A 13,448-nucleotide genomic window follows, 5' to 3' on the forward strand; every position below is an offset into this window, starting at 1 on the left:
GTTGCTGCGATGTTCCCCTATTCTGGTCTTGATTTTTCTAGTGGTCATCCCTACATATCGGAGACCACACGGACATGTAATTAAGTAGATGACATTACTTGAATTACAGTTAGTGTGGCCTCGTAGGTACCATGTTTTGCCCTCTTCCAATTGTAACGTTTTTGTGGATGGCGTAAGGTGGCATACACTACACCCCCCACAGGGGTAATGACCAGTAATAGATGGCAAACCCCAAGCATTCAAAACAGAAGTGTCATGTGTGGGTTGATTAGTTCTAGGGCGAGTGTGTACTAGAACATCATGCAGACTCCTATCTCTTTTATATGAAAAGAGTGGTTTCCGCCAATTTCTTCCATTGCTGGTCAGTATTTGCCAGTGTTTACCAATACAGCGACTTACAAAGTTGGAGATATTATTGTAAGTGGTTACACAGGTCAGGGGGGCCTCTGATTCACCATGTTTCTCATTGTCTTCCAAAAGAGCTTCCCTGTTATTATTTCTTGCTCTTTTGCGGCTCTTTCGTAAAATTTTCTTGGGATAGCCTCTTTGTTCTAATTTGGTTGTGAGGTCATCTGCTTGTTTATTGAAATCCGTGATGTTACTACAATTTCTACGGACCCGTAAATATTGTCCGAATGGGAGATTTTCACGTAGTGAGCGCGGGTGAAAACTCGAGAAATGCAAAAGATTGTTCCTACTGGTGGGTTTATAGTAGGTTTTGCTTGTTAGCCGATTTCCAGTTTTGGTGAGTGTGACATCCAGGAAGACAATGGAATTAGGATCGTATTGATGGGTGAATCTTAAGTGAGGGTCACAAGTATTGACCCAGTCAAAAAAAGAATGTAAACTCTCCTCAGACCCTCTCCAGATTAAAAGCACATCATCAATGTACCTTTGCCACAGGATAACATTGAGAGCATAAGGATTGGAGTTTGCTAAGATGTGGGTTTTCTCAAAGTTGTAGACGTACAACCCCGCTATACTGGGGGCAAAAGTACTGCCCATTGAAGTGCCAGTCTTCTGCAAATAAAAGGTATCTTTGTATTGGAAGAAATTCCGTTTTAGTGCCAAAGTGGCGCAATCCATAACAAAGGTCTTGGAAGTTTTGTACGACCATGTGGTTTGGTCTAGAATGTCTGCCAGAACTTTCAAAGTGGCGTCTTGAGGGATACATGTATATAAGCTTTCAATGTCCAATGACACTAGGTAGCATGGTTCGTCAGGGAGTTGGACATTGAGCAACATGGAGAGAAGACTTTTAGTATCCTTGATGTAGGTGCTCGTAGATTGGATTAATGGTTTAAAGAAAAAATCACAATACTTGGAGAGTGGTTCCAACTGGGAGCCAATCCCTGACACTATGGGTCTTCCCGGCGGTGGAGTACGGTTCTTATGAGTTTTGGGAAGAGTGTAAAAGTATGGGACTTTCTCTTCGGAGGTAGTAAGAAAATCTGCCTCTTGTTTAGTAATGTATCCATCTCTTTCAGCGGTGGAAACCAGTTCAAGAATTTCATCTTTGAGGAAAGGAGAGGGGTTTTGTTGGAGTATAGTGTAACTGACTGTGTCCCCTAGGAGCCGTTTACATTCAGCGTCATAAGCCGTGGCATCCTGGATCACTATGCCTCCCCCCTTATCAGCACTCTTGATCACAATTTCCTCATTCTCTTGTAGGGATTTTATAGCCTTGAATTCTCCTGCTGTCAAATTTTTGAAGGAGGTAGGTTCGATCAAAGACTCTACTTCCAGGGATACTGCCTGTTCAAAGGCTATGATATCAGCCGGTATCATATGTGCTGGAGGGGTGAAATTAGATTTCTTTTTGAAATGAGTATCCCCCGTTGCAGTTGTCAAGGGAGCATTCTGTTGTTCGAAAAAAGATTTTAATCTGAGTTTACGAAAGAACTCTCCCAGTTCACATTTCAGTTTGAAACGATCCAGTCGAGGACTGGGTATAAAGCCGAGTCCCTTTTCTAGCACTGAAGTTTCATCCGTAGTTAGAATCACTTTGGATAAGTTTGTTATCAGGCTTACTGGTTGCTCGGTCCGGCTCTCTGATCCTGGGCCTTGCTCCGTGTGTTGTCCCCCACTGTTTCTGTGGAGCCCCAGTGTACTTGGTTGCCTGTTCTCCTCTTCCCCCTGCCCCTCCTGCCAAAACCTAAAAAAGGCTGCGGGTACATGTTTTGATGAAATTGCTGCGGTGGGGGAACAAAGTGTGGGTTCCAACCAAATTGTGGTGGGATAGGAGGTTGGTTGAAAGGGTTTGGCTGAAAACCTCCAGGACCTTGGTGTGGATAAGGGAACCAGTGGTGGTTGTATTGGTTGTAATTTTGTTTTCCCCTACCTCTGCCTCGTTGTTTGTTCCCTCTACTATCAGTGCTCGAATTGCTCGAGTCCGAGTCAGCTGAGGTATCTGGGTCATCATTGGTACGGGTAGGAGGAACATAAGCATCACTGGCATAAGGGTAGGTTTTCTCATAAGACCATCTTTTTAAATCTTTTTGGAATTTGGCTACTTTGGACTGTGCAAGGTTTTCTTTGTATTCATTCAGCTCTTTATTAAATTCATCAAGCTTTTTTTTGTAGCCTGTGACTGTTGCTTTTATGTGGGCTTCTGTTGCCTGGATCTCTATTAATAAGGCCTCAGAAAGGCGCATAGCTGTCTTGATGAAGAATAGCCCAGTCGTGCGTACAGTGCCAGGCTATTTGTGCCCATTCCTTTCTGAATACACTGTCCTCGAGGAATATTCGTGGGGCATTAGTGACCAAATTTGATGAGGGGCATGGGAGTGTTTATTCCGACCCTTACTCTCTTGTTGATCGAAGTATTTTAGGTTACCCCATTAGTCTGTAATGCCACAGCAAGTCCTGGGCAGTTGTCTTTTTATTTGTCATTACTCCAGCTATTGCACACTTAATGCTGTCTTCTCTTGCTCTTTAAACAGTTTTCATACCTCCAGACAGGCTTTCCAGCTTCTGTTCAACCTAACAGGGCATTTTCCACTTTCTCCTTCTTCACCTTCACATTTGTACAACGTGCGTCAAAAGAATGAAGGAGTTTCTTCGCTCAGTTAGCCCAGCTACATCAGAGGAGTCCTCGGGTACCTGTCACTGACTTGTCTTCTGTGAGCATCCGTTGGGTTAAAAGAAATCCTTTAACCAAGGTAACTGAAGTTAGATTGATCGAGGTATGAATAGATAAGAGTTGATCCAAACAGGTACTTTATTTATTGGAAAAGTTTTATATAGTGCTGGCTAGACCCAAAGGTATCAGAGCGCTTTACATGAGGAAGAGCATAGTTTCAGAACATAGTTACAATGTTACATCAATTGCTGGAGCATAGTTACATGTGTTACAAAAGCATAGCATAAACATAGGAGGGAGGGGGGTAGGAATTACAACTGGGAGACGAGGAAAAACAGTGTCCGACGTGCGGCTGGGTAGGTGACGGCCGAGGAGTGAACCAGAGCCAAACTCCTCTATAGCTGCATAGGACTGTTCCACCGGTCATCGGCCAAAGGTTGCTCGGGACCGCAGTACATACAGAAGGTTCTAGATTCTGCCTAGGGGGTCATCGTCCAATAGTTCCATCGGGTGCGCCGGACATTGTGTGCGGAGCTGAGCTCTGAGCGCTAGTAGATTCATTCCCAATACTCTGCTGTGTGTGATTCCTTCGTCCCTGTAGTCTCTCTTAGAGGGGCCGCTGAACCTCCAGAGCACAGATGCTGGATCCCTCCCCAACAAGGGGAGCTTTGGCGAAGGCCCCACTCATACTCTACGCCTGTAGCATCTGTTCCTCTGAGGGATACCTTACACAAAGCGTGGATTGTCGATCAGGTCCATTTGTCTTCATTTTCTCTATTTGTCTTTGGATTGGGTGTATTTACAATCTTTAGGACAGACTTTTATTGTTTCTTCTTGTATGTCCTGTTGAGGGACGGGTAGGACAGTACAATGTTCACGAAGGAAAGAAAATCTAAACATCTTGGATCACGCAGCCATACCCAATCACCGCATGTCCAGACCAAATTCCTTCCTCGTCTTGCACTCGGAGTAAAGTGTGAAAATAATCCATTGCCTACAGGCCCCAGATCTTGATTTCTTTTAACACACCTAAAACCCCCCATCAAATTCATCCAGCCATGAGTCCCCAGTAAATTCTTTCTGACTCTAGGGTACCCAAAAAAACAACAACACATATAAGTGTCGTTTTTAGCGCAGTGGACAATTTTGTGACCATGGCTGGGGACCAAGGTCTGCTGGTTTCTCAGCTGGGTAAGCGGATGTAACCCAGAGAAATCCAAGACCTTCAGGCCTGGAGCACCAGCACCTGCCTGCTTGCTTAACAAGACCAGTGAGGAAGAGGAGAGCGCTTGGAGGGAGAAAGGTCCAATGGGGGATCCTAGCAAGTCGATCCCCATTGCGACATGTAAGGAAGTGGCTGCTGCACTAATGCTGTAGTCTCCCTTGTACAGATTCAAGTTGGTGACACTGACCCCGTAAGCCAGAGGGAGCCGCTGTGAAGCTAGCCATTGCTCCACTGATAGGCCGGTCGCCCATGTGCAGGTAAAAGTAGGCGACCCCATATGGGTGTGCTGAACGGGCTATTGCCCTGTGTGGAGTAAAGTTGGCGACCACCATGAAGATTGTATTACTGCTGTGCCGAAACTGGCCGTCACCAATATTCGCTGTAAAGTCAGTGACCCCTTTATGCCAGCGGGGGCTGCCACAAAGGGCAATAGTTGTTGCCTGGTTTTATTGATGCCGAGAAGAAGTGACACTGTGGTGAGTGCCCAAGTCCCAACTGAAGCACTGGAAACTGAGTGATCATTCCCCTACCTGTGAGAAGACTCAGAGGAATTTACTGTGTCATCAGAGGAAGGGCCATGGACAACCCGCCGCTGCTACTGCAAAGCAGAGACTCCTACTCACTGCCAGCAGCCACTGTAGACCTCTGCATCTGCCAAGTTCAATGATCTAGGCCTGGTAGCACAACTCCTGCAGGAGCGGGTAAGACTGATTGAAGGGCCAAAGGGTCCAGGAAAACTTGTTCTGCCTCATAACACTTAATTGGCTCGAACACGTTTGACTTTGGAGTGGTAACTGAGACTGACTGCTAGTGAGACCAAACCTGAACATCGCTTATCATGATTGGAAGTGGTACTCTGGGAGCCCTGCCCACCGGACATTAGACTACAGACCTGTATTATTTGTGAATGCTGTATTTTACTTTTTGACCATAGATAAACATTCCTTAAAAAAAATCCTAAATGTAAGTATTTGACTGGACATCCACCACTATTGAACGTATATTGAGTTGTGAGCCGGTGTTCATCCACCTGCATCTACCTCCCCTCACAAGAAGCCTTGGACTACTCTACCCACACTAATATGCACTGTCAAGTGCTGAGAGGGTGCTTGACCCAGTTGCGGAGGACCCCTGGTAGTTGGGACATCCGCTCTTGAAGCCCCCCGCAGGAGAAATGCAGACTCAGCCAGGAGCTCCAGATAGCGAGCATGCAGGAACAAATGGTAGCTGCATCAATAACAAACGGGTATCTGTGCACTTAAAACCGATAGAGATATAGTCCAGTCGCATCCAATATGGCCACAATTAAGCAGGTAAAAACGTCTACTTCTGTTTAATTAATATGGACTGCCATCAAGTTATGCTGTATTTGCTTTTTCGATACCATTCTTAGATTTAACTCTATATATCATTTTTTTAACTAATGGTAGTCATTTGCTCTGTATACTGTGTATTAGCTTTGTTGGTGTTGCTTCATAACCACTGGCTTGGATTAAAGCTTGTTATGTCTGACCAACCTTTGACATCTTATGTGTAAAGATGTGTGGAAAGTAACTTATGGGTATATACTAACAGGATAAGATTGTCATTCGATGATTTATTTGTGAAACTTTTTCTTTTGGGTATTTATGTGTATGTTAGGCTTCATTTCAGTATTTTTTTCATTTCTTTATATGTACTGTAACTTAATCACAGAGCATTATTCATTTGTCTAATATTTTCCAAGTGAGCCACAGTCATTTGGTTCACTGCTTTTCTGTGTGTATTCCGTTTATTTAAATAGCTTGTCTTTGGCAGGTCCAGCGTAGAAACACAGTAATTAGTGTGAATGTGCATGCAGTAAAAACAAGAATAGCCAGGGCTAATAGGCATTGCTTGCACTTTTAGGTAAGATTAGTTAACCTATTGGCTTGGTAATGTTTGCTATAAAAAATGTTTAAAAAGGGAAGCCTATTGGCTTGCCAACGTTCGTTCATTTTGTATGAAGCTGATAAGGTTTGTAGGCATATACAGATTGAAAACATGTAATTAGTTAAAATGCAAAAGCCACGTTTTAAAGTATGCTTCCTTAATACACCCATCTCGCGGACATAGTGTGTTCAGAAAGCTTTAAAGAGGAGTTGCTCTTTATACAATTACCTAGAGAGATGGAGCGGCTTTAGAGTGTAGACTGTTTTAGACTATTTAGATATTGCTCTATCCACTATGCAATATTGCTGCTATAGTTTTAGTGAAGATATATGTATGCGATATGTTGTGTAGTTTAATTGCATAGTTAGTAGCGTTAAGTTTGTACCTGTCCCAATAGCATCAACATTGACTGTTCTTCTTTCAGTAACATAAGTAATGTCTTATTTTTCATTAGATCTTCTGCAGTGCACAAATGAGATGAATGTGAATATTCCACAGCTGGCGGACACACTGTTTGAGAGGACTGCTAATAACAGCTGGGTAGTTGTGTTCAAAGCCCTTATTACAACACACCACCTCATGATGTATGGAAATGAGGTAAGTCGGTTTTGTTTCTACTCCAGACTGCAAATATATTTTGTGTATAATGAAAAGGTTGGTGCTGAGGGAGTTCTTAAATTGAGCTGCAATTTCTGGATTTTAAAACAATAAGCCACTCTGAACTCTCAAATCTCTGCACGAACAGCACATATTGAGCTAAGTATTTCCATTTCTCGTTTAAAATGAATAAAGCACTTCACTAAGAGACACTTTTTTCAGAGCAGAATAACTAGACACATTCACTGATTTGAAAAAGAAAGCACACCCTCTTAATATGTTATGCTTTTAAATATTAAGACAAACAGTTGTTGCTAAACAAGTGCACATGATTGATGATCAGGCATAACCTGTATATAAAATTAGAAGCTTTGCCAGTTTGGTCCAATGCATTGAGCATTGGGTACTCTCTTACAGTGTACGCAAAAACAAAAGCTCAAAGGGGCTGAAGCCCACTCCCTTCTGTAGTACCTACATGTATGCAAATCGAATGTAAGGCATACATTTGTTCCACATATGTCCCAGATGCTAAGACTGACCTATAAACATGTCTTTCAGGGTCTTGTTGAAACCTCTCAACAAGCCCATTAGTCTGGGGATGGTAGGGTGTGGAGAAAGTATAGGTAACCCCACACATGGCCTTCATGTACACTGACATGGACTTGGTTCCTGTGCCAGCCCCTCACTTATCCCACATGACCTTAATGTACACTGACATGAACTTGGTCCTGTGTCGGACACTACCTTCTTGGGGAACCCCACTCCAGTAAATATCCCCGTCTGTGCCCTGGTGACCAGTGGCACAGTCACTGTTCTCAAAGGAATGAGCTCAAGGTACCAGGTGGCATGGTTCAGCAACTCCAGGATAACCCGGTTCCCTAGAGCTGTCTTTGGATTAAAAGGCCCAACAGTATCTACACTTCCCTCTTAGTTCCCACCACAGGAACCCACTTATCTACATCATCCTTCACCACATAACTAGGCACCAGATATTTGGGGATGTGGGTTCTTTTACAACTTGTAGGCACTTTGTGGTCACTGCCATCGTAATCACTGGACGCCATTCGATCTTGCACTTACTCCCTTCATAAGCCAGCAGGGCTTTTTTATTCTCCAAGGCCAGGGTTAACTTCTCCTCCTGTGTGCCAATGTTGCTGCTGCTGCCTTTTCCTCCATAACCAGCGTATCCTACTCCATAGCCTCTATGCTTTCAAAAAGCATGTGCAAAAATTGAGGACAAGAAAACATTTAGAAAAAAGAAAAAATGACCCCATTGAGGTCAAAAACTAAATTTTCGCTGTCACTTTAAAGAGATTTTTAATTTAATCTTAAATCACTGAATGGTGCTGTAGAACACGAGCCCTGGATCCCACAACTGAGCACCAATGTAACATATTGGACTTTTACTTGGGTGGCAGCAGGTGGGGGGACTTATGAATATTTAAAAGGGAGATTTTGACCTGCCAAACTGGTTTCTTTTGACTAGTCAAATTGCAGTTTTTGCACTGCTATAGTCGGGTCACAATGTTAAGCCTGAAGCCATGCTTGCACGGAAACTGGAGTGGATGGCACAGTTGGTGCAGCAGTACACTAGAGGCCTTTAACTTGCAGACCCCGGGTAGACTTTGTACCCTATTCTATGGATTTATGTGTAATATGAATATGCCAGTTAGGAGGATGCAGATTTCATCATGTTCAAAGGAGGAGCTCAGGCACTTTCCTACTGGTTAGCAAGGGTAAAGTGCACCGAGTACTACAACCAGCAGAAATATTTAAGGCAAAATTCTGGGGAGTTGCAAAAACTGCCCGAGATCTCATCTGGTCCTCGTCGTATTGGTCACAGTATTGCCGTGGGGGCTGTGAATCCGTCTCTAGAGCCCCTATCTTCTATACCCATCTGAAGATGACCTCCTCAAGTGCATCCGCGAAACAAAGCCCTCCAATCATTCTCTGGACCCCATTCTCAGTGCCATTGCCATTGGCTTCTACACCCTTTCCCTTTCCTATTGGACCACTCTTGTCAACCTCTCCCCTTGTCAAGGCTCTCTTTCTGTCTCCTTCAAAACTGGGCAGGTCACCCCTCTGCTTAAAAAACCCACTGCTGATGCGAAAGACCTCAACAACTTCCGCCCCATCACCTATCTACCCTTTCTGGCGAAGATCACAGAAAGATGTGTAGCGAAACAACTCTCTCGTCATATCAAGGACAATGATGTTCTTGACAATTGTCAGTCCGGCTTCATCCAAAACTGCAGCACTGAAACAGCCCTACTGCAAGTGGTTGATGACGCGCTGAGGATACTCGATTCGGGGGGTCTTTGACCTTTCTGCAGCCTTTGACACTGTCAATCACAACACCCTCCTCAACACTCTTCAACAGAGAATGGGCTTGGAGGGCACTGTGCTTAGATGGTTTGCCTTCTTCCTCTCGGATAGATCCCAAATGATCAAAATAGAGAACAGTCTTTCATCTCCTGTGGCGGTAGGTCAAGGTGTTCCGCAAGGCCCTGCTTGCTTGCACCCACTTTGTTCAATCTCTATTTAGAACCACTGGGAAATCTCCTAAGTAAATCCGGGATCCACTATTATCTCTATGCAGATGACACTCCAATCTACCTCAAGGTCGCCTCCACTCACGATCTCTCCATCCTAAGCTCCACTCTCGATTCCATTCAAAACTGGATGTCAACTCATCAACTGATTCTGAATCCCTCCAAAACTGAATTCCTCCTCCTCTCCTCCTCACTCTCTCCTCCCCCGGTTCAATCATGGATGGATCAGATGAATCTACTTAACAATAAACCCATCATTGTCGACAGCGCAAAATCCCTTGGTGTCATACTCGACAAAAAACTCAATCTAATCTCCCACATCAATTCCATTGCAAAGTCTGCTCGATACCAATTGCGCCTTCTTTGGGGAATTTGTCGCTTTTTCCCGGAGCAGGATCTGGTGCAATCGCTGGTCCTATCCAGACCGGACTACTGCAATTCTCTTCTTACTGGCCTCCCCAAATCCCACTTGTCCCCCCTTAGATCTGTTCTCCATTCAGCAGCTCGTTTCATTTATGGGGCCAAAAGAAGCGACCACATCACACCGATGTTATCCACCCTCCGCTGGCTTCCCATCGATGCTAGAGCTATCTACAAGACTGCCTGTATCACCCACAAAGCCTTGCACTCTTCCTCTCCTCGCTACCTGGCGAACAAGCTGAAACTCTCTGGAGGCTCTAGACCTTCACGTAATGCGGAAAATCTACTGCTTGAACCTCCCACTTTCAAGAAGGAAAGATCGATGACCCAATCCTTTTCAGGCAACGTGGTGAGAATATGGAACTCACTTCCGCCTCAGCTCCGGACCACCACCTCCTCCCAGACCTTCAAAACTGACCTCAAAGTTCTCCTCCCCCAAAGACACCTCCTAAAGTAATTCATGCCCTCTCTATTATCTGAAGGAAGATCTCCCATCACTGAAACCTATTCTCCATGACGATGGAAGTGCCTTCCCAGTGTGTTCTGGTAGTTTGAGTGTTTACCATTTATTGCAGTATTATCCTTGTACCTGTGTATGGTACCCTTTTGTAACTTGCACACGTCACTTTTCTCTTGTAACACACTGTTTGCTACCTCTGACATTTTGTTTGCTTTTGATACTTTTACAAGTGCCACCATTGCCTATGAAACGTTTGTTCTTGTGCCTGACTGTCCAGCATATATTGCAGTATTATACCTCTAATTGTACTTTGTTTCTCTTGTAACCTGCACACTTGTCACTTTTTCCTCCTGTATTGCACCTTTTGCTACCTCATGTATTTTGTTTGCTCACAATTGTCACTCTTACCTCATGTAACTTAATGTCTGCTTTTGTAATTTTGGTTCATTTGTAACTTTCTGTTCCTATTGTGAAGCGCTCTGACGCCTTCGGGTAAAGTCCGCACTATATAAAAACGCATAAATAAAAATAAATAAATAAAAGATCAGGGTTATCAAGGATTGGGAATGAGGGACGAGGGAAACATCATGCCCCGATGTCTTACAATCACCAAGCAATGTCTCATAGTGATCTTAGTTGCCGTTTGTAAATTTTCCCCACCGTGTCATTTAGCAGGTGGCCCAGGGAGAATTTTTAGGTGCAACTTTGTGTACTTTTTTTTATCTGGAGCCAAACCTTCACAGAATTTTTACGTAGAATATCTAATGATAGAAATCAGCATCCTCCGTACCGCATCAGGGGCTTGCCAATGAGGCCCCAGGAAACATGGCGTGGATGCACTGCAGGGGGAGGAACACCCTCCGTTAAAAAAAAAAAACAACAAAAAAAACGTTCAATTTAAACGTAGCATTACAAGATATTTTGGGGGTATGCACAAGGGTCCTCATTCAGTCGACATCATTGAACAAAAGGCTAATGTGTTCCATCCACCAGTGATGCAACTGGGATATTTCAATCTGTCCTTCTTTCAATAGAGCCCTATAAAGAAGTGTAACTAACCACTTTCGTCCTTCCCGTTTATAAGGAAGATATAATGTAGGCATTTGTGCTCTGGAGGCTCCACAGGTCCCTACCCCCACTAAGTTCCCACCTTACCCATCATGGCCCAACGGAGAATAAAGTGTGCAGAGATTATATGTCTCTCTCAAGTTCAGGAAGGGGTGATCTCCCGTGAACAAGTCCTCCAGTATAGGGAGTTCTGCCTCGACCCACAAATGCAGGCATCCCAGCCCCTCTGAGATTGCCAGTATTGAGCCGTCAAAAAGGCAGTTCACAAGTATTGGGGACCCTCGTATGCGTCCTCTGTGATGCCCTTGCCCAGACTTGTGCACCACTGACGCGGGGGTAGGTATAAACGGAATCCTGGTCAAGAGAGTCCAAGAAGGCTGGCTGTGCGCTTCGTAGCCAGCGTTATTCCAGATGCAAGAGCGCCACCAAGCTACCCACTACAGCTGTGTGACCAGAAAATAAAACTCGAAATCCGGAGCAGCCATCCCCCACCTCATCCACGGGGAGACCGTACTTCAGCAGGGCTACCTGACATCATAAAGACTCTCCGTATAGGATAAGAGGAATACTATCCAGTTCCTCAAAGAAGGCTCTGGCGAGTTCATCGGTAGAACCACAAACAGGTAGAGGAAACATGGCAAGATCACCATCTTTGAGACTATAATCAGGCCACTGACTGAGGAGGGAGGGTGTTCCAGAATGCGACCGAATGTCTCAGGCCTGTTACAGCCCTGCCTACATTACTCCCGCAAGGAGAGGGAGCAGGGACCATTCGCCGTCGTCATCTCAACTACGATCGGCGTCGATGAACCAAGGCCATCCGTCGATGTCGGCAAGGCGTTCGACGTCGAGGGCAGGTTCTCCTCTGTCGTCGCAATCCCACCAGCGATCGACGTCGAACGAGGACACCTCCGCGGTCAACAACTGGGCGACGACCGGCATCGAGGTTGAAGTCTCCGTCGCCGGCGTTCGGCATCGAGGTCGAGACAAACCCCTCCGCCGTCATCTCGAAGACCTTCGACGTCGAGACTGGATCCAGCTCCGCCGTCGTCTAGAAGACATTCGACGTCGAGTGAGAGATGTCCTCCGTCGTCGGCTTCACATCGCCGTTTGACGTCGAGAGAGCACTCACCTGCGTCTCATCGGCACCGATCGACTGCGAGGATGCGTTCGACTTCGAGAGGACGGCAGGAGCCTAGATCGGCATCCAGAATGCGTTCAACGTCGAGACAGGCCTCGGTGAGATCTGGGGACTCAGTGGTCCTGGTGACGAAGTCGGCGTCACAACATTAGTCTCCTCACTCTTCCAGGAGGGCATATACAAAGTCGCCTACTCCGGAACCTGCTACCTGCCTCCGCAAGTCTCCTTCATGATCAAAGGGGGCCCCTGTTGCGACTCAGTTGTCCCCAAGATGGTACCTACCTGCAAGTCACTGGAAGGACTCTGGAGCAGCAAGGCGGATGCAGGAATATGGTACCTGATCCAGCCTGTTGGCACACGAGGGTCTAGAGCAATTGGCTCATCAGTATATGTATTTTTGTCATTTTTACCATCACAGGTGTGATTAACAAAGAAGTGGAAATAAGAGCGGATAACCCCTGTTGGCCCTGAAGAAGTTGCACAAAATAGAGCAACGGAACATGTTGACGACAATGAATGACACTAGATGCGGTTCAGTGTGAATCGGTTTCAATTTGGAGAGCTCGCAGCCCAGAATAAAATTAGGAGTGGCCAGTTAGCTCTTCAATTTTAATTGGTGAGAATCACTTTTCTTTTCTCACTGGGTTTTTTTTTGTGTATGTGTACACATAATAGAGAGTGCTGTTCTACGTGGCCTGCTATTACACGCTATTACACAAATAACCAGTACCCTATCTGGTTGATGTGAAGAAAAAGCACTGTTGTATGATGTTTTGTCTTTTTCTTGTTTCTGTCTTTTCTTTCCACTATAACGAGAGTGATCTACCTATGATAAGTGGGTACACTGGCAACTGTTAACCAGAAACCCCATTGGCGGTTCTACCGTGAGGGGCTCACTCTTTCTCCACTTTTTTTCAGTGGTTGGCTGATGGTATCTTGACATTTTATTTCTACCTTGGATGTACATTGATAATGATTGACACTGGGACAGA

The 13,448-nt window shown here is 45.1% G+C and overlaps 1 protein-coding gene across 8 annotated transcripts in view; it reads left to right on the forward strand.

Annotated features, from left to right (window-relative positions):
* Positions 1-13,448, forward strand: part of LOC144829535 (phosphatidylinositol-binding clathrin assembly protein-like) — a 995,507-nt gene that overhangs the window by 99,742 nt on the left and 882,317 nt on the right. For all 8 annotated transcript variants that reach the window (XM_078688772.1, XM_078688773.1, XM_078688774.1 and 5 more), the window contains exon 2: positions 6,673-6,815. In XM_078688772.1, the coding sequence (XP_078544898.1) occupies positions 6,673-6,815 (143 nt within the window). The remainder of the gene's footprint in view (positions 1-6,672; positions 6,816-13,448) is intronic.

Source organism: Lissotriton helveticus, chromosome 4_1, assembly GCF_964261635.1.
Source record: "Lissotriton helveticus chromosome 4_1, aLisHel1.1, whole genome shotgun sequence".
Taxonomy (NCBI): Eukaryota; Metazoa; Chordata; class Amphibia; order Caudata; family Salamandridae; genus Lissotriton; species Lissotriton helveticus.